Consider the following 22460-nt stretch of genomic DNA (forward strand, 5'->3'; position numbering starts at 1 on the left):
AATATGCAAAAATATTAATGTAATGAGCTTCAGATGCGCGGTAAGAAACATTAGGTGGTTAGGATTAATCCATAGCCCTCCGCTGTGGCACAGCTCATAGCCTGGTGTTGCTGTGGTATGGTGAACACAATAAATGAATGAAAGAATGAATGAATGAATGAATGAACAAACAAACAAACAAACAAACAAACAAACAAACATAAATTGATCAATCAGGTGTGTTGTCCTATATGTACAGTGTGCAGCTGCTCTCTTTCATCTCTGCCACAGAACAACATAGTGGCTAGTCACTCACTTTTGCATGTAGTGAAGAATCGTCTTGTGACTGTGTCTGTTGTACCATGCGCTGTTGAATAATGATGATGATGATGATAACAACAACGACGATGATGATAGTTGATGATGATGATGATAGTTGATTCATACAGGCTCGAATTATTGTAATAAAGTGTGTAACACAGAACCTCACACATGCTTAGGGCCGAGTATGTGAAAGCTCACCCGCAATGAAAATGATAGCCTTCAGATTTACTAGTGGGACTGTGCCGATTTTCTCACGTCTTGTTGTTGACCTTGCAGGTTGGACTGGCGAGCGCATCTGCCTGGCTGGGGACAGTGCGGGCGGCAACCTGTGCCTGGCGCTCAGCCTCAGGATGGTACAGCTGCAGTTACGACGCCCTGATGCCATGTTCTGTGCGTACACCCCAGTCATGCTCAATGCTCATCCGTCTCCATCCAAAGTTCTCACGTGCATGGACCCACTCATACCACTAGAGTTTCTTCTCACCTGCGTTCACGGTAAGCTTGCCATTTTATCAAAACTCTTATTTAGTGAGCAAGTTGGTTCAGCATGGCAAAACCTTAACGCGCAAGTGGTTAATTACAATGGCCAGTCCATGAGCGATTGCATATTTGGACCAAAGGAATGTATGATTTGTTTGATCTGCTTTCCAGAAACCTCTCAATGTTAATTTTACACCAAAAGAATACTTACAGTAAAAACTTACATCTAATAGGAAGCTTTTTTTCCAGACTTTAGCATGTCAAATTTGCACTCGTGTTATGTACAGAACCAAACAATTTTCAGCCAAAATGTGCAGTTCCAGTATTCTTTAGTCGTGCCTGCTATGCTAACACACTGCTTTCTGTGCTATCGCACCACCACGCTGATTTTGTGGCGCTCTGCTTGTCAGAATCAGCACGATCACACAGTGTCGGGAACATGGAAGCAATGTTCAGAGGCTTTTAAAAGAAAAGTTATTCTAGCTGCTGAAAGCATCAGCCAACTGTGTCAGGAAATGTAATGGTTTCGTCAGCTGCTTTCAGTGCTGTAGTTATCACCTCACTTGACTTCCTGTCTGTCAGACTGTCCTGTCTGTTCCTCCTTCTGTTGATGTGACATGAAACTTCTTTAAAAAAAGGCTTGAAGAGGGTTGCTTGCTGAAACAGATGTAACAAAAGCATGTTATGGCATTAGCATATCTTTGAAACCATACCACCCACACACCTTGCTGTGGTGTCGTTATGTAGAATAAAGAAGCCATTACTCGACCATGCATATGTCACATGTGCAGGACGCAATCACTGCTAAATTTAGCATCGCAGCCAGCATTCGAGGAATAGCTGGACAGTTCATTTTTCCATCCGAGCAAGAATGCTTGTGTTTGGAGCTCACTATGCCATAGTAAGTATAGTTTATCAAACTTGAACTGGTGTTCATCAGAAGTTGTAAGGCCGACAAATTTGCAATATGTTGAGAAACATGTCATGCTTGCTGGGCTATGTCTCTTTCACCCCTGCCTTCGACACGTACGGTCCAACAATGGCATGAAGAGACTTGGGGAGCAAGACAGAGGGACACACAACAGGGCAGTCTTGGGTGCCACCAGCAGGAGGAGGGGGTCATTTCTTTAACCCTAGTGCTCAAATATATTCTAGAAAACAAGTGGACCCACTACATATAGGGAGTGAGTACGGTTGCGAAATTAAATTGTAAGTACCCCACTAGCTCTAGCATAAGTTTGACATGCAACCTTTTTGATGCAGGAATAAAGGAAACTTGTGTATTAAGTTACGTCATTTCTGTACCCTATGCTCCTACACTGTCTGAAGCCTGCACAAGACCCGGTGCGGCTGTATCCCTAATACAGCCTGCCTGGTTTTTCTGTCTTTCCTAGAGTCTTGGCAGCTAGGCTATTGTAACTGCCATCTTAATAGAAGCCTACCGTACCTTAACTGCAGTGATGTATGCTCTTTGTAGACTGTTTAAGCTCCAATCATAAGCTTTTTCCAGTGTGTCATGACGTTATGCATATTGAAGTTGGTGACTTTAGTGCTCAGATTTCAGAAGTCTGATAACCTGCAACGATTGCCCTTAATAAGGTTGAAAGATTGTGCTGTTGATTTGACTTAAGGTTGTTAAGCAGCACAACAGGAGACGAGGTGCAAGAATATGGTGGGCCTAATTTGCTGTTGGCGCAATGCTGTCTACGGCTTCTTTCTTTGTCATGTCCCTTGTCGCACTGCTTATAGATGACGACCTTCCTTAAAGGGCCCCTCACCAAGTTCGGGCATTGCAAACAAACAATTATGATGTGTAGATCATGCAGTTTGCGTGTGCAATATATATATATATATATATATATATATATATATATATATATATATATATATATATATATATATATATATATATATATATATATGGCTTCTGTCTAGGCTACTTTCTAATGAATTGTTCAGGGGAAGTGTTTTACTCCAAAAATATAATGAAGAGAAGGCTTACTAGTAGCCAAGATAGAAGCAAAGAAATACTGTGAAGAAATGTTGCAAGGAAACAGGCTGTTCTCTTTAAGAAAGCCCTGCTGCACTGCACTGCTTGTCTCCTTGCACTGCTGCTTTGCAACTTTGTTTGCTTTTATCTAAGCTACTAAGGTCTTCAAAGTACTTGGCTTATCAGAGAACTTGTACAAGCTCAAAAGGACATAAGTACTGCATAAATGTCTGTTAATCTGTTATTTTGCAGCCTATGTTGGTGTGGAGCCACATAATACGAGGCAGGACACAAGAGACACGCAAAGCATTCACACAGCAGTGGAGGCATTGTCATTAGTATCTGGTCAGGAACATGAGACTGCAAGTGAAACACCGCATCTGAAAGCAAGCATGCCCTCTGAAGAGCCCAGGAAAGAACAACCGTCTCCTCAACACGCAGATCAGCCCAAGAGTCGGAACGATTTACTCCAGGACTGTACAGACCGTGCGTCTTTGCCAGCCACGAATGGCATAGAAGTGAATGCCGGAGAGGAGCACGTTATATTTGAGATTCCTGCCAACCTCTCGGCATCGTTGCAGCGCAAAGCAGCAGAAGTGAGCAAGCAAAGCTTGGAGAAAGTTTCGGGCCCTGCGTCCAGAAGACGGCTTCCCAAGACTCGTCGTGAGGCACTGCCATGGTTTCATCCCGAAAATCCATCGAGATTGAGGACTCTGGAGTCGCTGGTGGCTCGAGCAGAGGACCCACTGATGACACCATACTTGGCTTCAGATGACTTGTTGAGGAAGATGCCTCCTGCCTACTTTTTGGTGAGTGGCTTCAGAGGGTTGAGTGTGTTTTTCCTGTCTTGTGTTCTTCCATTCCAATGTCTGGAAAATGCTTGTCTGGTAAGGGCAAGTAACTTGTCTGTTCTTTCTAGTGAGACCGCACCACTGTTTCTCGATTGTATATGAAGCTTAATATGATCAGTTTTTATTGTAATTCTTGAAGCTTATCTTGATATCTGTACAGTTTCAAGCTAACATTTGGAGGCAACAGCATCATCGAAAAATTCAAATTTCTTCTAGCACCGTTTTTCGACATGTGATTGCGTCAATACATTGCATTCATTGAACACACATAAGTAGGATATACCACTTTATTGCAGCTGGCACGCCCATGCCATGAATAATTTTTTTTTTGCAGTACTATTGGTCTTACTTTTGCTTCCCTGATGAATGTATGTGCTCAAAGTACTCGTACTCCTGTTAATATATCTAAGTTTGCCTTAGGTTAGAATTTCTTGAGGCAGCTATGTTGCACTTTTTTGAGTTCAGTTTTAGTTGGCTGTTGATATTTAATGTTCTTTTTGACCTGCTTTGAAATAAGGAGAGATAAGTGTCATAACCGCCTGATAGTCACATCATTGCAATTGTACAATGGCATAATTTCAGTTTAATGTTCACAGTTTCACTTATAGAGTGTTCCTAACTGCTGTCCTGGTTCTATTATATTAATGAATGAAAACTGATTTATGTCTTGGTCACTTTACTTCACCTTTCTTCACTTATTTTACCTTTTCGAACTCTTGACTTGTTTCATGTTTAAATTTGATGTATCATTACCAATACAGCATGAATTGCCTTTTCATTCATTCATTCATTCATTCATTCATTCATTCATTCATTCATTCATTCATTCATTCATTCATTCATTCATTCATTCATTCAGTCATTCATACATACGTATTTGCCAGCATCAGAAAGCTCTGTGTGTTATGTTTACGACCACAAACCCAATACAGGTAAGGGGGCAGTCCCACTCCGGTGGCTCAGTTTTCAGTACATTTCGAGAAGATGCGGCAGCTCTTTTGCTTATTGCATACAGTTGTCATATATGCCATTGAAGCGATTAGTTCTTATAGATCATATATATATATATATATATATATAAATAAGAAAGGGGGTTAACCGAGGGACCCGATATTTATTAGTCATATAATGAGAAGCCAACAAACACTGACACCAATACAGCATAGGGGAAATTGCATGTGCTTAATAAATGAAATAAAGTAATGATAAATTAATGGAAATTAAAGTGGATGAAAAAACAACTTGCCGCAGGTGGGAACCGAACCCACAACCTTCGCATGTCGCGTGCGATGCTCTACCAATTGAGCTACCGCGGCGGCGTTTCCCCATCCACTTTCTTGGGTATTTATGTGTACTAGTAGAACTCTGGGAGTGTTAGCCAGCGCCCCCACTCACAGACCTTGGCGGCGGACGTGGAACGTCTTTTTTGCCGCAGGCGTCACGAGAGCGTGATCTTTTCGGGTGAAGGCAACTGGTCAATAAACCCACATATGCTACCTGAAGGCACCAATGTTGCCGGATTCGAGACCCTCGTATGAAATAAACGAGAAGAAAGGGGGTTAACCGAGGGACCCGATATTTATTAGTCATATAATGAGAAGCCAACAAACACTGACACCAATACAGCATAGGGGAAATTGCATGTGCTTAATAAATGAAATAAAGTAATGATAAATTAATGGAAATTAAAGTGGATGAAAAAACAACTTGCCGCAGGTGGGAACCGAACCCACAACCTTCACATGTCGCGTGCGATGCTCTACCAATTGAGCTACCGCGGCGGCGTTTCCCCATCCACTTTCTTGGGTATTTATGTGTACTAGTAGAACTCTGGGAGTGTTAGCCAGCGCCCCCACTCACAGACCTTGGCGGCGGACGTGGCACGTCTTTTTTGCCGCAGGCGTCACGAGAACGTGATCTTTTCGGGTGAAGGCAACTGGTCAATAAACCCACATATGCTACCTGAAGGTTGTTTTTTCATCCACTTTAATTTCCATTAATTTATCATTACTTTATTTCATTTATTAAGCACATGCAATTTCCCCTGTGCTGTATTGGTGTCAGTGTTTGTTGGCTTCTCATTATATGACTAATAAATATCGGGTCCCTCGGTTAACCCCCTTTCTTCTCGTTTATTTCATACGAGGGTCTCGAATCCAGCAACATTGGTGCCTTCAGGTAGCATATGTGGGTTTATTGACCAGTTGCCTTCACCCGAAAAGATCACGTTCTCGTGACGCCTGCGGCAAAAAAGACGTTCCACGTCCGCCGCCAAGGTCTGTGAGTGGGGGCGCTGGCTAACACTCCCAGAGTTCTACTAGTACACATAAATACCCAAGAAAGTGGATGGGGAAACGCCGCCGCGGTAGCTCAATTGGTAGAGCATCGCACGCGACATGCGAAGGTTGTGGGTTCGGTTCCCACCTGCGGCAAGTTGTTTTTTCATCCACTTTAATTTCCATTAATTTATCATTACTTTATTTCATTTATTAAGCACATGCAATTTCCCCTATGCTGTATTGGTGTCAGTGTTTGTTGGCTTCTCATTATATGACTAATATATATATATATATATATATATATATATATATATATATATATATATATATATATATATATATTATATGCGAGTGTATATGTAAGCTTTAAAAATAAATGCCCAAGAAGAAGCTAAAAATACACGGTTTTGGCTAATTGGGTTTCTGTTGTGACCATATCTTGAGAAACCCACCGCAATTGCAGCATTGTGACTTGTGCTGTAACTTTAGCACATATTTATCTATTTCCTAGGCACATCTCGAAAGTGTTGGAATTTTACTTTCTTGCTATTTTGCATTTGAAGATAGCCAAATATACAGTAGCAACTTGTGTTGTAAGCAGCATGGCAACAATTGACTAGAGGAAGTTGAGTTTTGGAGACAGCATCACTCAAACAACTTCCACTTAGGAAAGCAAATGTTCATATGTATGTTCAATACTTTTCTTAATAATGCAACCATAACTAGGTAATATTCAAACTACTGTGTCATACTTGTGCCCATTTTCGTGGGAAGCTGATGAAACCATGAGGCTGAGGTTCTGGATTAAGGAACTAGAAGCCTCAATTCAATATCCCAACATATACTTTTCCAATAAAGCAAGCGGTAATGTCACAGCAGATGTCTGCACTTTCCAATTTTTCTTCACTGTGAATATCATTAAAGTTGACGCACACTTAAGTGCGCCGAAATCTGAGCATGCGTCGCTCAAAAATTAGCAAGTATGGTCCCTATGTATATACACATGAATCGCAGCAAGATGTTGCAGGCAAACTGAGAAATTAATGCTATTTTCATAGTTAGAGATATTTTTTGCCTAGCACCACCTAAACGGATGGAACGAAAGTGCTGAATCAAGAAGTTTGCTGTCCTTCCGAATGTGGCGGGTCAGAACATCTTACCTCAGCTGCGAATGTTTTAGACCTTTCCAATGAGAGTTCCCTAGTCACACTCATAATGCATTCCATTCGTGTGTTGTTGCCTTCCTGTTGCTGGGCTAGTTCTGTGCAGTGCAGACAAGGCTAAGGCATGCGCCAGCCTGCAGTGAGGAGCGCCAGCTGCATATTATACAAAGCAAGGAGGGATCACTCGTTGTGTTCCAGTAATACTTGTCCGACTTCCTTCCATTCAGCCAGTTTCGCAGTGACTGCGAACCCCCCCTTTTCTGGTTGTTTTTTCTGGTTATCGACCCAACCCATAGTTTCTACTGCTCTGCAGTGAGATAGAAGGCGACTTGTAGCACGGAACACATGCACCAAGCAGCCCAATGTCTTAACGTATTGGCTTCCCCTCACCCTGTTCTTGTGTGTGGTCTTTTTTGTCACACCCAGAGCAGCTGTCACTGGTGTTTTTTTTTTCTCTCTCATGAGCTTGTGCAGACGACAAGAAAATAAGAAGAGTTATTATATCAAACACGATACTCGAATAGAGGCGCCATTCCTCCGAACATAGAGCACAGTGCACCACGCATGGCACATATGCTGCAAATTAAGTACATGTACATGCGGTCACGTGTAATGGTCGTTCATTATTTTTGGCTAACAACATGTTTATGGAGGTGACATAATAGTTCTACAGAAACCCGCAAGGTGGAGAGAAGTAATCAATTTTGAGGAACCCGTCTGGGTTTCCTTTGCAGTAGTACTTAGCTTATGGGTTTCCTTTGTAGCACTTAGCTACGTTTGGGTGGATGTCTCATATTACCTTTGTTAATTACTTCTCTCCACCTTGCGAGTTTCTGCAGAACAATTATGTCAAACTCTTACCTTTGCTTCGAGTGGTTGATGAATTCGATTCTGCCCTGCCATCTGCTAGCCGCCCGGTCAGCTCAGATGGTAGAGTGGCTGCTCCGGAAAGGCAGTGGTCCCGGGTTCGAGCCCCGGACCCGGACGAATTTTTCTTCAACTGCGAGGCTTTTCTTTCGAGCAACATTTATGGGTTTCCTTTGTAGCACTTAGCTATGTTTGGGTGGATGTCTAATTTTCCCTTTATTAGCTTATGGAGGGGAGTACTTAGTTCATGCCTGCATATCGAAAATGGGACAAGAACAGTGTAAGTGACCCAATGTAAAATAAACTGTTATCTTTTACTACAATATATATGGGCTGTGTACTATCAAATTTTTGCAGGACGTCAGTTTGCTTTTCTGTTGTTTGGGTGCACAGACTTGAAGAGCTAACCTCAACCTCCAGCTTCCCGAGAGAAAAAAGGAAAATGCTGCCTAAGCTATTCCACTCCATCTTCTATATGTGCCATCTTTTAGGTACGGGGGTACTGCCTATACTATTAGGTACACTTTTAATTGGCGCATTCACTTTATTGTCCCTTTGCACAGCCCAACTGATCAGGTGTGAATACGAAATGTCTGCACTGGCAGCATCACGGTGAAACATCTGTAAATGTGCGCTAATTCATTGGTGGAGCGAGGCCATTGTTCAGGTCATTGGCGAAGCGATGCCATTGTTCAGGACATTGTATTCCTGTCTGCACTGTACGTGAAGCATCAAAATGATGATGGCATGCTAAGGCAGCACTCGTCACTCAAGAAACGTAAGGGGTTGGGGGGGGGGCGCATCTCCCGACGAAAGCAGATCCCCCGTCATAACACCTGTACTGAATGTGCAAATAAAATTTTTTTTCTATCATGAGTGAGTGGTGTAGCCTGGTGGTGGAATATGAGCTACATGTACTTGCAAGATGGCTGCCGTGGTACCCCTACCTTAAACCTTGATATAATAAACTTCAATATAAAGAAATTCTCAATATAACGAAGTGTTCAACTTTTTATAACTCCTTTTCCAATGAACAACAATGCATATAACGAAGTGTGTTTACGCACAATTTCAATATAATGAAATTTCACTGCTGCCGCGAAGGAATACCGAAAATAATGGAAGCTTCCGCGGACGCAGATGGTCAACTGGTTGAATTACAAGTGGCTGCACGCAAACACACCTCTGAAATTGCGCACTGTGTGACCAAGAGCGACCGCTGAAGCGGAGCAGTGTCCATTACTGTTTAAAGGGACTGACAACCGATCTTTAAGGACCTAGTTATTTATGGCGCAACGCAAAGCTCATCCTTGGTTGTGTTTACTTCTGCAGCGGTTACTTCCGAAAGCGCGTGGATATTTAGTAAGCAGAATTTTTTCATCTGAGCAGCCTCTAAAAAGGTAAGAGTTCCTCCTCCAGCAACGCTGAGAAGTGAGAGTGACGTCGATAGCCCGCCTCGCAAATTGTTGAAGCCGTCCATCATTCTGATTTCATAGGAGTGAGTGTAACTGTGGTTAACCACCTACATTTAGACCCTTTCAAATACTTTTGAAAGTAAAAAGCTGGCGCAATAAGTTTGCATTGTTGTACAGACATTTTTTATATTTGTAGCGAGTTTTTCGCCAAGTACATGCCTCTGTCATGGCTGGCTGGCCCTCGTCGTCATTGTTTTGTCGATGGACGAGCCAAGCCAATTCATCGAAAACGAAGGCAAAGGCAGTGCCACTTTTCTGCTCACTACGAACGAAGGCTTATATGCACATTGTAAGTCAAGAAAAACGTATAATAATAAAGTATACTGCACTTCAATACCAATAAAAGGACCAGGAACCGCATGCACTAGTAGAAGGTCACGGGGTGGACCTCTTATGTAGCTTCATGTTTTTGCCGTGTGAGCCGCCAAACGTCATTTTTTTTCGACTTTTAGCGATGCATTAAATCCACGTTTCATGAAAAAAACATGGCTCGTTTTAGTCACTATGATAGAGAATCATTCCATCAGTGGGGTTATCTTGATTCATGTTCCGAGCGGTTGTCTGTCCCTTTAAAGTCCAAGTGAGGTAAGATCCTATCGCGCCCCGTGCGCTATACGCTTTGGGTGCGAGTAAAAACCTGTGAGGATGAGCCGAGAAGTATGATGCATTGGTGAGCACCATATTCCCATGCTAGCAAGGGGAAAGAGAGAGGGGCGCTGGCTCGCGGTAGCGTGTGATCAAGCGGTTGCGAGAGAAGGGGAAGGGAGGGAGTGGGGGGCAGGTTTGCGTGCGTTTCCTTTTCTAGCACAGCTGTGGCTGCGCATATGCAACCCGCGCGCCATGTTTTAGAGATAATCTGCTCCGTGTGCAAAGGCTAGGTGTGTGCGGCATTATGGGCACTGTCTTGCTGCGCATTTAGCACTAGAGGTTGCATTATCTCGAGTTTCAGAGACGCGTTAAAGCGAGAGGCTGACGAAGCCTTTGCTCCTCGCTGCCGGAATTTTATTGCGAGAGCATGCGGGGAATATAACATTTGCACCATGTGTGTAATGCACAAATACATGTTACTGTTACACAGGGTGTCTACCAACCGGGAAAACCGGGAAATCTCAGGGATTTTGAATAGTCTGGAAAAACTCGCAGAAAACTCGGGGAACTTGTGCTCAATCAGGGAAAATTAGCAGTCATTTTATTGAAAGGGAACAAAAGTCGCCCTAGTGCTGGCTCGAGTAAAAGAGAGGATTCGTAACGAATTGTCTTTGACGCATGTCATTGGCTGGAGGAGTTGCCAGTGTAAAGCCAACTACTGATTTTCTGGACACCCCATTTTAGGGAAATGCCCCATAATTCAGACGGCTTCGCGGTACCACCACGTGCCCCCTAGAGTGCAACGTATAAGAACGTCTGTAATTTCAGACGCAAGAACCGTTCGCTGTCCGATTTTTCTGGCTTTTTGCCGAGACTGCAGATCCGAGACAGCATTAATCAACGCCAACACCGCCGTTTTGATAATCTCACTGCCTCGAACCAGCGCTCTCGCATGCAGATTTGCTGGGAGCCGTAGCCACCACCGCGGCAACGCGAGGCTTAGCTGTTTCGACGTTCGCTGTTCATACCGTTTGGTGCAGTGTTTTTCATTGAAAGAATGCACCACTGTCAGTAATGGCACCGGCTCCGCCTTTGTAAATATCACGATTGGCTTCGAAGCTTAGAAAGCATGGCGTGTTGCATAATGCCGCTTCCCGAATCACAGCTTTGCCTCGGCACATGGATGTTACGCGGTGAAGCATATATGAAGTATCGCGGTGAAGCTGAACAAGTGTGGGAAGGGCAACACGTATTCACGCACGGAACAGCACGTATTCCATAATTATACACGTGTGCACCCACCGTCTCCTGTCACAGTACGAGCGTCGATATGCCTAATAGGTGTACAGAGCTTTTTCGGATGTTCCTGTGACAATTTGAGCCCTTAAGGGCAGTAAAAGACATGCATCCATTTTTTCGGACGTTTTCGTGGCCCCTAGGGAGCCCAAAAAGTCGGATGTTGACTGTACAACTGACCAAGAGGGTGCTCCAAATGGTCCAAGGGGCGAACGTGTGGCAGAACGAGGACAAGAAAAGAAATGACCGTCGCATTCAGGAATGATAGGGAAATGAACTGCCCCCTCGACTTTGAAGGATCTTGAGCTCAAAAAGCAAAGTGTTGGCTGACGGAAAGATGCAGGTGACCCTCATCCAAACCAAAATAAACTTAAAAGCAGTGAAACACAAAACAGAGGCATTGTGCATGGGCTGAGAGTATGTGAGGACAGGTGAGGTTGACTTTCCAGCTGCTGAGAAAATCTCACTTGAGACAAAGTTCAGGCCTAATACCAATGATCTTGCTATCACTTGATAGAAATAGCTCATTTTCGAAAATATTTGCTTCTGTATGCATCTCTTTTTATTCGTATTTTAAGATGTTCAACTCGATTTGCAATGGCCTTTACCATCTCTCTTTTTCAAAGATATTTGCTGTGCATTTTACTATTCCCTCCCTTCAATTTTCTGTTTTTAATAAAATAAACACTACTCCTTACTATTCAAACTGGATTGTTTTTTTTTCTATTTTCTTAAAATGCTTACTTGAGAGTGACAGCATCGGGCGACGTGGTGTCAGCCAGCCTGTCTTGACATAAAATAAAGTTCTGTATCGCTCCGGGAAAACCTGGAAAACTCGGGGAATTTGAAAATGTCTACTTGGTAGACACCCTGGTTACATATCATGGTCTTCATTTACAGCAATGCTGTTCAGGGTAGTTTCACAGCTGTTTTCATTCTTGTGCGGTGAAGGCCAGCAAGTGGCGGCATGCTCGGTTTCAGCCAGCAATGCAACCTACGTCACAGTCCTGAATTTTGGCTTTTAAATGTAATTATCGATGATTATAAAATAAAAAAAATACCTTTTATATACCATACTCGAATAGATAAAAATTTTCCTTTTTTTTTCAGTCATAATGTAATCTGTAATTTTTCTTTCGTGCGTCACATTTTACCAGTTCCACCAGGAGGTCGGCTAGAAGTGTGTGTGCCTGCGGTGGCAAAACTGATGGTGTAATCAGCAATGCAGCCTGTGCGGGAGCCCTACATGATTAGCAGAGTGTTGGGGATGAATCATCACTAACAGTACCCAGCAAACAGACCCCTGATACTTATAACCCACATGTACAGCTTTGCTGTCTTTGATGTATCAGTTGACCAGATTGGCATACATCTATGGAGGATTCTTTAAAATTGATTTTCATGGTCTTGCAATAAACACTCCTTTTCTGTTCTGTGTTTCTTTCAGTGCCTTCATCTCGACCCAACTTTAGATGACATGATCATGTTCGCCAAGAAGCTACGTGCCCTGGGCTGCCACATAACTGTCAAAGTGCTGGATTACCTGCCACATGGGTTTCTTAATCTATTTCCTCGTGGAAACGAGGCCCAAGATGGTATTCAGTGCTGTGTGAACATGCTTAGGGCTGCCCTTCATATGGAGACACTGGGTGTCAAATGAGTATTTTTGATAAACTCGCTATACAGCCGACGGTTACTTAACAGGTTACTTAGCATTAGGGGTGGTTTTTATGGATCCAATCCTATACAGTGACTAGAAAACACTAGACGAGTGCATCACATACACACTCGCACCACTTTTGAATGGAAGAGGCCTTTTATATCTACGAGGATCACTAAAGCATTATATAATTGTTGACAATTTACAATGAAACTATGCATTTCCTTGGTGAGGCCAAAGTTGGAGGATTGCAATTATATGTATGATTTAGTGCAATATACGTAATGTATGTTGGAATGGTTTAGGTTGGTCTTTAAACAGACAGAAGCTTACATATCGCTTCCAGGAGTTGTTACTGCTAACAGGGTGTCATGTAATGCCTTACCACGTAAAACCAGCCTGCCTAAGAAAGTCTACTAACTGTTGTTGCCTTTGAGGAAATGACCTCGCTATTTTATGATCCAGTGAAGGGTGTACATATCATGTCATTCACACACACTATAATTATGAAAGATATGTTTTTGTTAACGAGAGAGCCCTCCGAACGAGAAATTGAATGAGAAATTAAGTAGAATGGGAGCATTTGCCACGTGGTAAATTCTGGCCTTTGCTGACAATGACAGACAGGGATAATAGAAAATGGGACACTTGGTGATCTTTGTTTTCCTACTGTGCTGGTTGGTTTTTAACAGTTTGTAAAAATGAATATTTGTTGCTTACCTATTTCTCTGCCCCTGTTTCATGTTTTGTCATTAGTAGCCATGCTGTCATAGTGGCATTTACATTAGCTTTCATGTCAGCTGGATACTGGTTACAAGGCTCACTTAAATGTTCATGAGTAAAGCTACGTTGAGTGATTAGCAGGGTAGGTTGATCAGTTCAATCAAGCATGCGAGCAAGTCAAGTTGAACAGACAGTCAAGCTGTCTGGTTGACCTTGAGAAAGGAACAAGTTTTTGTGGCCATAGGTCTCAGTGTGACCTCTTCACGACTTCATTACAACCTCATAGTCGAGATTATAACAGCTTGCCTCATTCCTGGTGTATACATTGGCAGCATTGTGTCACGTGTCATGGCACTGGACCATCACTATAGTCATGACTCAGCTATTGCTAAAGTCACTTCTGTGTGAATCGTGAAGGCATTGAGATAACACAAGCTTTCTTGGCTGAACACCTGGATTGACCTGCTTCTGTTAGGTTTGTATTAATGCTCTGTGTGCTGTGTAACCATGTTTACCAATGAAAGCAGTGCACCACTCATTTTTTTTCCTGGTTTCTTTTAGCAAAATAATTTTTATTCTCTGAATAGTCAGCATACAGCTTCTGTACATACATAACATCTCTTGTTATGTGACATGTGTTGTACTTTAGCAAATTTCTTGGCTGGCACTTTGGTCAGGAAGTCTTCCCTATGAGTCAAAGTAAAGTAAACCTTTGTTGTTCTATATGTTACCTTGTCAGAGATATGTGTTATGAGGAGTAAATTGAAATGTCATCACATCCCTCTGCCACACCCCCTTTCCTGTGGTGATGTCATAGCAGAGCATGTTTACTTCGTTTTCATGTTTTTATCCGTCACTCTTCCTGTGTGTCACGCTGTGTTTTGTGGCAACAGTGCCAGTTTTTTGTAATTGTTTAAATTAGGTCATATACTCGTGTGGGCTGGTGCACTTCTCGAATTATTTTTGAATGTACCTGTAGCAGACAACACAACAGTCAGTTCTGCGGAGAATGAACTTTCAGTGCTCCTGTGGCCAAGCGGCATCAAGTCTGCATGACCATGAGATTCAGGACACTCCAACTTCTTGCCACAGCCGTAAAGAGCAGTGGTTATCATAGCATCTGCTACGTACTGAACAAATCAGTCTAGATTTTGATGGCTTCTCAGAGCTGCATTATTGTGCAGGAGAGACAAGTCAAGGCAAATTACTTACTTGATATAGGGACTGATAAGAGCTTCCTAAATATTGTGTGACAGTCATGGCACTGAAGAATGTTTTTGTTAAGCGCTCTTGTTGCCATGGTGCTGATTGGTATTGCTAGCAAAAGATGGCATCCCTGCGCACTGTGCAACTGCAACATGCACAGTGAATGTCACATTAATGGTAGTCGAGCGTAGTTTCGTTGCAATCATCTCGGGTCTTCATGCACCCCGCTTTACTGACCTTATACTGCAGGTTTATGCTGTTTACAGAGAAGCAACTCCGAGTACACAAGAGGCGAGATGCCACTGTTAGTGTTGTGATGCAGTTAAGATTATCTCTACTCTGCCTTAAAGTGTTTGAATGTCGCAGTGCGTGTGATGACATCTGTATATTTACAATATTGAGTAGTTCCTAACCAGTTCTCAGTTTTCTTTTTTGTGCATTTGTTGTCACAGCTGTGCTGGTCACTATTTGCTGTAGTGAGTCACCTCCTGCTTCTTCGTTAGTCTTACTTAAATGAGCAATGAACAGTCAGTATTATGTTTTGCTCAAAGTCATGCTCAAAGGATGCAATGCACTTTTTTTGGCATGGCAGGTTACCTCCTTTATGTACACTCGTACTATTTGGCTATTGTTAATATCAGTACGCACAGTTGCAATGACATTTTTCATGTTGTGAACAAGGTGTACTGCATAGAATACTTATGTATCCAAAGACGTTTTGTACTTTGAAAGGTGTATAAACTGTCCAAGCACACCCAGGCTTATGTGGTTTCTTTGTGTGGTGTCTTTCAGTGTTTGTGAGACACCTCCACTTCTAAGAAAACTTGATTTCTTCTGATGCATACTCCATTGCCATTCTTGGGGAGAGGGCCACACAAAATGCTGGAAAAAAAGACATCAACTCTATCAGAAATGCAATGGGTTGCCTGTTATGCCACTGGAGATAAACGCAGTGGTACCTAAATTGAAGATAAACTGTTCATTTAATAGAGGGAAATGTGGAACTGCAGTCGTTAAGCATTATGGCTATGGTTGGCAGTAGTTACATGGATTTTTCTACAATTTGGCAGGGCATTGTTGAGAAGGCAAACTGCAGCTTCTTTTATAATTCTTTGTGGTTCAGCTTTATTGCTTGCTAGTTGTGCAACATTTCTTTTTAGCAGTTGAGTGTTCTGCATTGACAACTACATCACTAGGTTGTGAAATACTGACTGCCTATTGACTCTTTTGAGTCTGCATGTTGCTAGGATTGGCTTGCACTGAGCAGTGATACTTGCTAGTCTAGATAGCCAAACAAGACAGAGGATCACAGAGAGATGGAGACACGATGTGATTAAGTAGTGGTCAAAGGGATCGTTAGTGGCCTGTGGAGACAATGTTCCAATGAGGTGACTTGGCCAAGGCAAGTCTCCTTGTTGAAACATTTGTTCCATTGACATCCGGTTTGACCACTGCTGACCATTAGTTTAGATGTGTTAAAAACGTTATTTTTGTTATGTTCCAAGAACAAAAAGATGGTAGAAATGAGAGGGTAGATGAGGCTAATCATTACCGTACAGCAAATTTGACATGACCGTGTAAGGCTAAGAAAGAAACTGGAATATTGTTCAAGGCGTAACGGACAATGTTTAGAAAAGTCCACATACTACCCATAATTTGTACATTGAATGAAAGGCTGTACTGTTGAATAGCATAGACAGTAGTGGCAGATTTCCTTCTAGTATTTTTTAGTGTGAGGACTGACGGCCACAAATACGAGACCATCAAAAGCTGAATTGCCTTATCAGAAAGTACCCCGTAAGGTTTGAACACTGAGCAGAGACTGACACTGCAATCAGCCTTTTTTTCTAGGGAGGAAGAGGGCCTTAGTGAATGTCCCTGCATGACATGTTTGCTGGCTTACCCACGAATAATAATAATACTAATAATAAAAAGAACATTTAGGCATGTGCCTGATGTAGCATGGCACCTTGTCCTTGTAGCATCTGACATACACTCAGCAATTAGAGACGATCACACTTCTATGGTTCTCTTGGGCACTCGTGAATGAAGTCTGTTCCTCGCACTAAGGAAATCATAAAAGTATATGCCATTAGGTGAAATACAGCACAAACGGGCACGTAGAACGGCAGAGGAGATGACGTCGTCCTGGGTGCCCGCTTGTGCTATGCTTCACTTTGTGCAGTCCTAACTAGCCCACCTAACTGCAGTCCTAACTAGCCCACTTTGTGCAGTCCTAACTGTTCACTATATGTCATTGTTTCACTACCAGAGGGGCAATGCTTGCTGCTTTTCATGAAAAAGGCTGCTTTCTGTTTGTTCATTTAGGCTCTGGCATTTGGGTTTCTATGGCCAAAAAACTGCTTAATTGTCTATGTATATGCCTGCCTTCACAAATACCTGTTGAATTGCAGTCAAATGTCTATGCCAGGCAGATGGCATGGCAGATCGCCCGTGGCAGATGGCACAGTTCTAACCCTTGCACGAAGTTACTTGAGGCAGGCATTACTTCTATGAGAAGTCGGAATACATAATTGAATAATAATACAATTGCACTAATTAACCTTCTAATTTAGTTAAAATATGGCACGTGCTGAAATTGACAAATTGTCGCTGGTGAGTTCGCAAGACATGTCCACTTGAAACGAATTATCATGATGACATCAGTTTTGAGATACGTATTCATTTTCAAGGTGTGCAGCAAAATATATGGTCATTCCAGTTAGTTTTGTGCTTCAATGCATAAAACTTTTCATAAAAAAGTAAGTTGAACGACTGCATTTTTACTGCAAGTTTGCTGCCACATATCTCGAAACAGGTGCCATCCTTAGAATTTGTTCCAACTCGATATGCCTTTCCAAACTCGCCAGCTACAATTCGCAAATTGCAATATGTGCAGTAATGTATTTAGTGAAGCTTTATTAATGGGTCAATTAAACATCTGAATGCTAGTGAAATTGCCCGCCCTCGTGGATTGCCCTCCTCATCGAGCAATTTAGTTCGAGGGTTAGAATTGTGCTACCTGCCGCAGTTGATTTTCTTTAAATTTAGTGCAGCTAAAAAAAGAGCGCTATATAATGAACACAAACATAGTGAATTATCGCATGTAACAAAGTTAATCAAAATGTTTCACCTATACATGCGCATGCAACGAATATATGCTTATAACAAATATCGGATATAGCGAAGGCACTTTCATGTAGAATGCAACTTTGTTGTCTCCAGGCTTCGACTGCATGGAAAAGCATATTACGTCTATTGACATGTGAGTATGTCTATTTGCATGTAAGTGTGGTTTTGTTATAACAATCATTTCGCTTCTCTCTAACTAACGTTCACAACAGCATAAGATATTTCACTGAAATTTGTTGAAGACTGCCATGATTCACTTTTTCCCCAGCTTTTTCCGGGTATTTGTGGAAGCATTGGGAATGAACTTTTATTGAATTTAGTTGACTGTGTGCATGCAGTGAATTGCATAATTTTTTAATGTATATTAAGCATTGTAAGGCTTGATATTACTATTAAATATTTGTTTGAAGTTAAGTAAATGTCAGACATTTCTACCCTCATTCAATGTAAAAGCTGTCACTTTTAAAAGACTTCTTCCTTCCTGGGCTATTAGATGTTTCAAGCAAAGCACTTTTGCTAAATTGAGAAACATACCAAATTTTTGATTTTTTGTTGTGCATGCCTAAAAGTGGACGCTAAGGAGAAAGACTAAATCCATCTTGGATAATAAAATATTCGTTGAAAACTCTATCTTCATTAATTTCCAGGCGATAGACGAAAAACAAAAGACAAACATCCACTTTTAAAAATTTTCGTGCAGACCTTGGTGCTGGTTGTAATGTTGCTGTGGTGGTGATGTCAGCACTGTGATGTTACTGATTTAAAAATATTTTTTAGTATGCGGGCAGTTGTGGCACAGTAAAAGTTATCGAAACTTGGCATTAAATCGAGCATCAAATGACACATTTAAGTGGACCCCAGTGAGGAAAATTAAGTTGTGTTAAGGTGTTTATTTACAGGGTTCGCAAGATGAGAGAGGTTGAACTAGTTGCATATCAGTAAATTGCACTTCTACAATAGCAAAACAGTTACTCCTACCGTGAGAGGGAGCTTGATAAGACAGAAAAGGTGCAAATACAAAAGACTGATGGTGACCCTGCCTCGAAGCTTTCTTACCAAGTTGGCAGCGCGTCATAGAATTTTGGCAGCGTCTACACAAGTTCAGTTATCTATGAAGAATGACTACATTGCATTCTGAAAGGCGTGCGTTTCGCTGAAAATATGGTGCCATATTTTGTGGGTTTCCGCTTCCGCTACCAGATGGCGTCAGCATATTTTAGTTGTACACTCAAAACTGCTACAGTGCCTTATGGCCAGGGCTGGTCCTCTCTTCAGAGGATGCCACTGTGATAGTCGTATTGTATAGCACATGCCTCCAGGCCCTTGTGCTTCAAGGGCTCTGGAAAGGCAGTTGTGCTGTGGCTAATTTTTGCATCTTGCATGTTCTGCATATCATATTCTTCCGCAATTCAGTGTAAGGCTTATAGTACCCGTCATTAGTCATCGCCATAATCTTATTGCACGTACATTTTACGCACTTTACAGCAACTATTTTTATGCCCCTCTACAGCTACGTCACATCAACTTCACAGAACTCGTCATTCCACCGCGAAATCAATAACACTGCCTTGGCGCTCTTTGGCCATACCTGGCCCTTGCGCCACTAAACAAAACACATTAATTAATTAATTAATTAATTAATTAATTAATTAATTAATTAATTCATTCATTCATTCATTCATTCATTCATTCATTCATTTATTCATTCATTCATTCATTCATTCATTCTGGTTCCCCAACTGGCAAGGTCATTGTGTGAAACTATATCGCTTTATGCACCGTCGCTTTACACAGAGGGTCAGCCAGTGGTTAGGCGCGTGCAGCGGTGATAAGCGGTGAGGAGGTGCTCGCGCCAGAGCATGAAATATATTCATTGCTTCAACTGTAATGGTTGTTCCTGCACACTGTTGCCTGTTGACTGTTATGGACTGCTGAAGGGCCAACCTAGGGCACTCTGATGCCACGTCACAACAGTTCAGCAAATAGATGGCGCACACAAGTCGGCATAGAAGCAGAATGCGTTGTTACCTTGTACATCACTGCGTAGTTCTTCTCCGCTAAAGAAGTACGTCTTCTCTCTGAAACGAATAAGCAGAAATTATTGGCGACTGCAAACTGTCTCTCGTGCACCGCATAAATGAGAGAATATGCAAGCACGTTTTTGTGTAATTCCACTTGGATACGTTTGAAATACGGTGTAAAGTATGCATTGACACTTTATTGTACACTGTACACACGTACATACAGAGCGCTTTTTATTGTAGCGGTAGGCTCGCTCATTTAGTCGCTCATGTTTTTATAAATTAGAGTTCGCCACATTTGTGTGCTTTGAACATTTAGATGCAACGGTAGGTTCCTTTAGCTACGTGTTTTGGAATAGCAGGTTCTTCAGTAGCCAAATTTCCCACTTTCTTGCAGTTAATAAACAAAGAACAAAATGTGTTTATGAACGTGAACCCGTTCTACCATTCACAAAGAGTGCAGCTGGCCTGAATATCACATTTGAATATAAACCATAAATATAGAGTGGTTTTCTTATGAAAGATAGTGAAGTTCACTTTTTTGCATAGTTGTTTATGAAGGAAATGTGGACCATGAGGTTTGTACATGCGCTTATCTGGTGTGCACTAGGTGTGGAACAAAACTTACTCTTGTCTATGTAATACCAGAGGCTTCAATACAGCATCATCAACAACAACAGCAACATTAAAAAAAAGATACTTTGGTAAGGCAACGCTGTCTTTTAGACTTTGATAGTTTTATGTGGTATGAATAAGAAATTGTGCGATATTCAGTGATGACCAATATAATTGTCAAATTTTCACTTAGTAGCTTTAATTATTTTAGGGCAAACGTTGAAATTGCAGAGTTGAAATTGATCAGTGTTAACAGCCACGCTCATTTAGTAGGAAACCTATAGGCCACTACCAGTTTTGAAACAGTTTCCCAAAATATCCCAAAATACGCATTGCAGTTTTAGTAGGGACAACTGGGCGAGTTGGTTTAGTAACCGGATGAAACATTGCTGTTCCGTGTGGTGGGGTAACCTGCGCATTACGTATGGATAAACATGGTAACGTAGGGCTGTGCACTCACGTAAGCAGTGCTAAACTGCTTAAATGTTTTTTTGATAACAGTTGCTCATTTTATAAGATTTGCTTCCTTTTCCAGCAGCAAAGTGAAAATTAACTGCCTGCTAAATGAATGTACTATAGGGGCAGCTGCGCTAAGGTGTCATGATATATTGTTTATTAAAAATAAACAATATATCATCATATGAGAGGCTAATACGACTATTTCATAGAAATGTGTGCTAATGGGTGTTCTCTTCAATGGCGGATGACATTCCCCGATGGGCCACTTTCGCAGCAATGAATCAATCCTGAAGGCAATGAAGGTGTCTTGTTAAGCAGATCCCACGGACTGGCTGAACGCCAGCAAAAATGTTACACGTAATGGTGATTAAAGGTACAACGGTTTGTAGACATTAGAGTTGCGGTAGCCAGGCGCATGTATATATATATGTGGAATTGTTTACGGCCCAGAGGACGAAGAGGAACAAGGCGCATGCACAACGTGGTGAAAAAGGCTCGGCTCGTGTTCTGAACAGCCCGCTGCCAAGTGATTACTAGTGCACTTTTCCCATGGTCAATTGTAGAAGAAGAAAGAAGGAACAAATGACATGGATATTACAAAGGCGGGGTGCTGTTGTAATGGTTGTGCATAAAAAGTTCGAACTCACACCATGGTGGATCCCGAGTTTGCGAAGTTACTGTTGCTTCTTCGTGATCGTGACCACCGTGGTGACTCGTCTCCTTCAGTCTCCATTTCCAGGGTGGACTCTGCGTGTCGAAAGAGAACGGTGAGTTCGCCTTTGCACTATTCGATGCTAGCAAGTATTTGTTACAAGGAATGAAGGTTGAATTACTGCATCATTAATGGCAGAAACGTGCCTTAATTGCCATACCTTTAATTACTTTCTTTTAAATTTATCCGCAACTTTAGCAATATGTCTGTTATATTAGCATTTAACTTATTATGAGACCCCAAACGAGCCATGCTTTTTGACGGCGTCTTTCCCCTCTCTTGCGATTCTCCCATTGAAGAGTGGCAACGTTGTTATTCACCCGTTTCGTGACGGCGGTGGCTTTCCCCATTCTGTGTCTCCTCTCTCTACCTCATCTCTACCACTCTATCTATATTTTCTCTGGGCTGGCGCACGTGAGTACAAAGTTAAGCGCTGCAGCTGCTGCAATGCTTTTGCTGGGGCCTCGTGCGTAACTACAGCCGTTCAGAGGGCATTGTGTCGACGGCGAGGAAGTTCCAGAAGGCATTGACAACAGCCAGGGAGCTCCAGAGGGCATTGTGGCGATGCCTAGGGAACTCTCGCTAAACAGGTCTCATAGAACCCTCTCCCACTCTTTTGCCATATACATTATACACGTTC

General features: G+C 42.1%; 2 protein-coding genes across 2 annotated transcripts in view; one reads left to right on the top strand and one right to left on the bottom strand.

Annotated features, from left to right (window-relative positions):
- Nucleotides 1-15640, top strand: part of LOC135902058 (hormone-sensitive lipase-like) — a 40971-nt gene extending 25331 nt beyond the window's left edge. The window contains exons 6-8 of the mRNA XM_065431959.1: nucleotides 580-798; nucleotides 3026-3582; nucleotides 12740-15640. Coding sequence (XP_065288031.1) covers nucleotides 580-798; nucleotides 3026-3582; nucleotides 12740-12952 — 989 coding nt within the window. The 3' untranslated portion in view covers nucleotides 12953-15640. The remainder of the gene's footprint in view (nucleotides 1-579; nucleotides 799-3025; nucleotides 3583-12739) is intronic.
- Nucleotides 15636-22460, bottom strand: part of LOC135902057 (cell adhesion molecule Dscam1-like) — a 177872-nt gene continuing 171047 nt past the window's right edge. Inside the window, exons 36-38 of the mRNA XM_070537959.1 lie at nucleotides 21756-21855; nucleotides 20042-20091; nucleotides 15636-15763 (exon numbers count right to left, since the gene is read on the bottom strand). Of these exons, the coding sequence (XP_070394060.1) occupies nucleotides 15696-15763; nucleotides 20042-20091; nucleotides 21756-21855 (218 nt within the window). The 3' untranslated portion in view covers nucleotides 15636-15695. The remainder of the gene's footprint in view (nucleotides 15764-20041; nucleotides 20092-21755; nucleotides 21856-22460) is intronic.

Source organism: Dermacentor albipictus, chromosome 4 (genome assembly GCF_038994185.2).
Source record: "Dermacentor albipictus isolate Rhodes 1998 colony chromosome 4, USDA_Dalb.pri_finalv2, whole genome shotgun sequence".
In the NCBI taxonomy this organism is placed as follows: Eukaryota; Metazoa; Arthropoda; class Arachnida; order Ixodida; family Ixodidae; genus Dermacentor; species Dermacentor albipictus.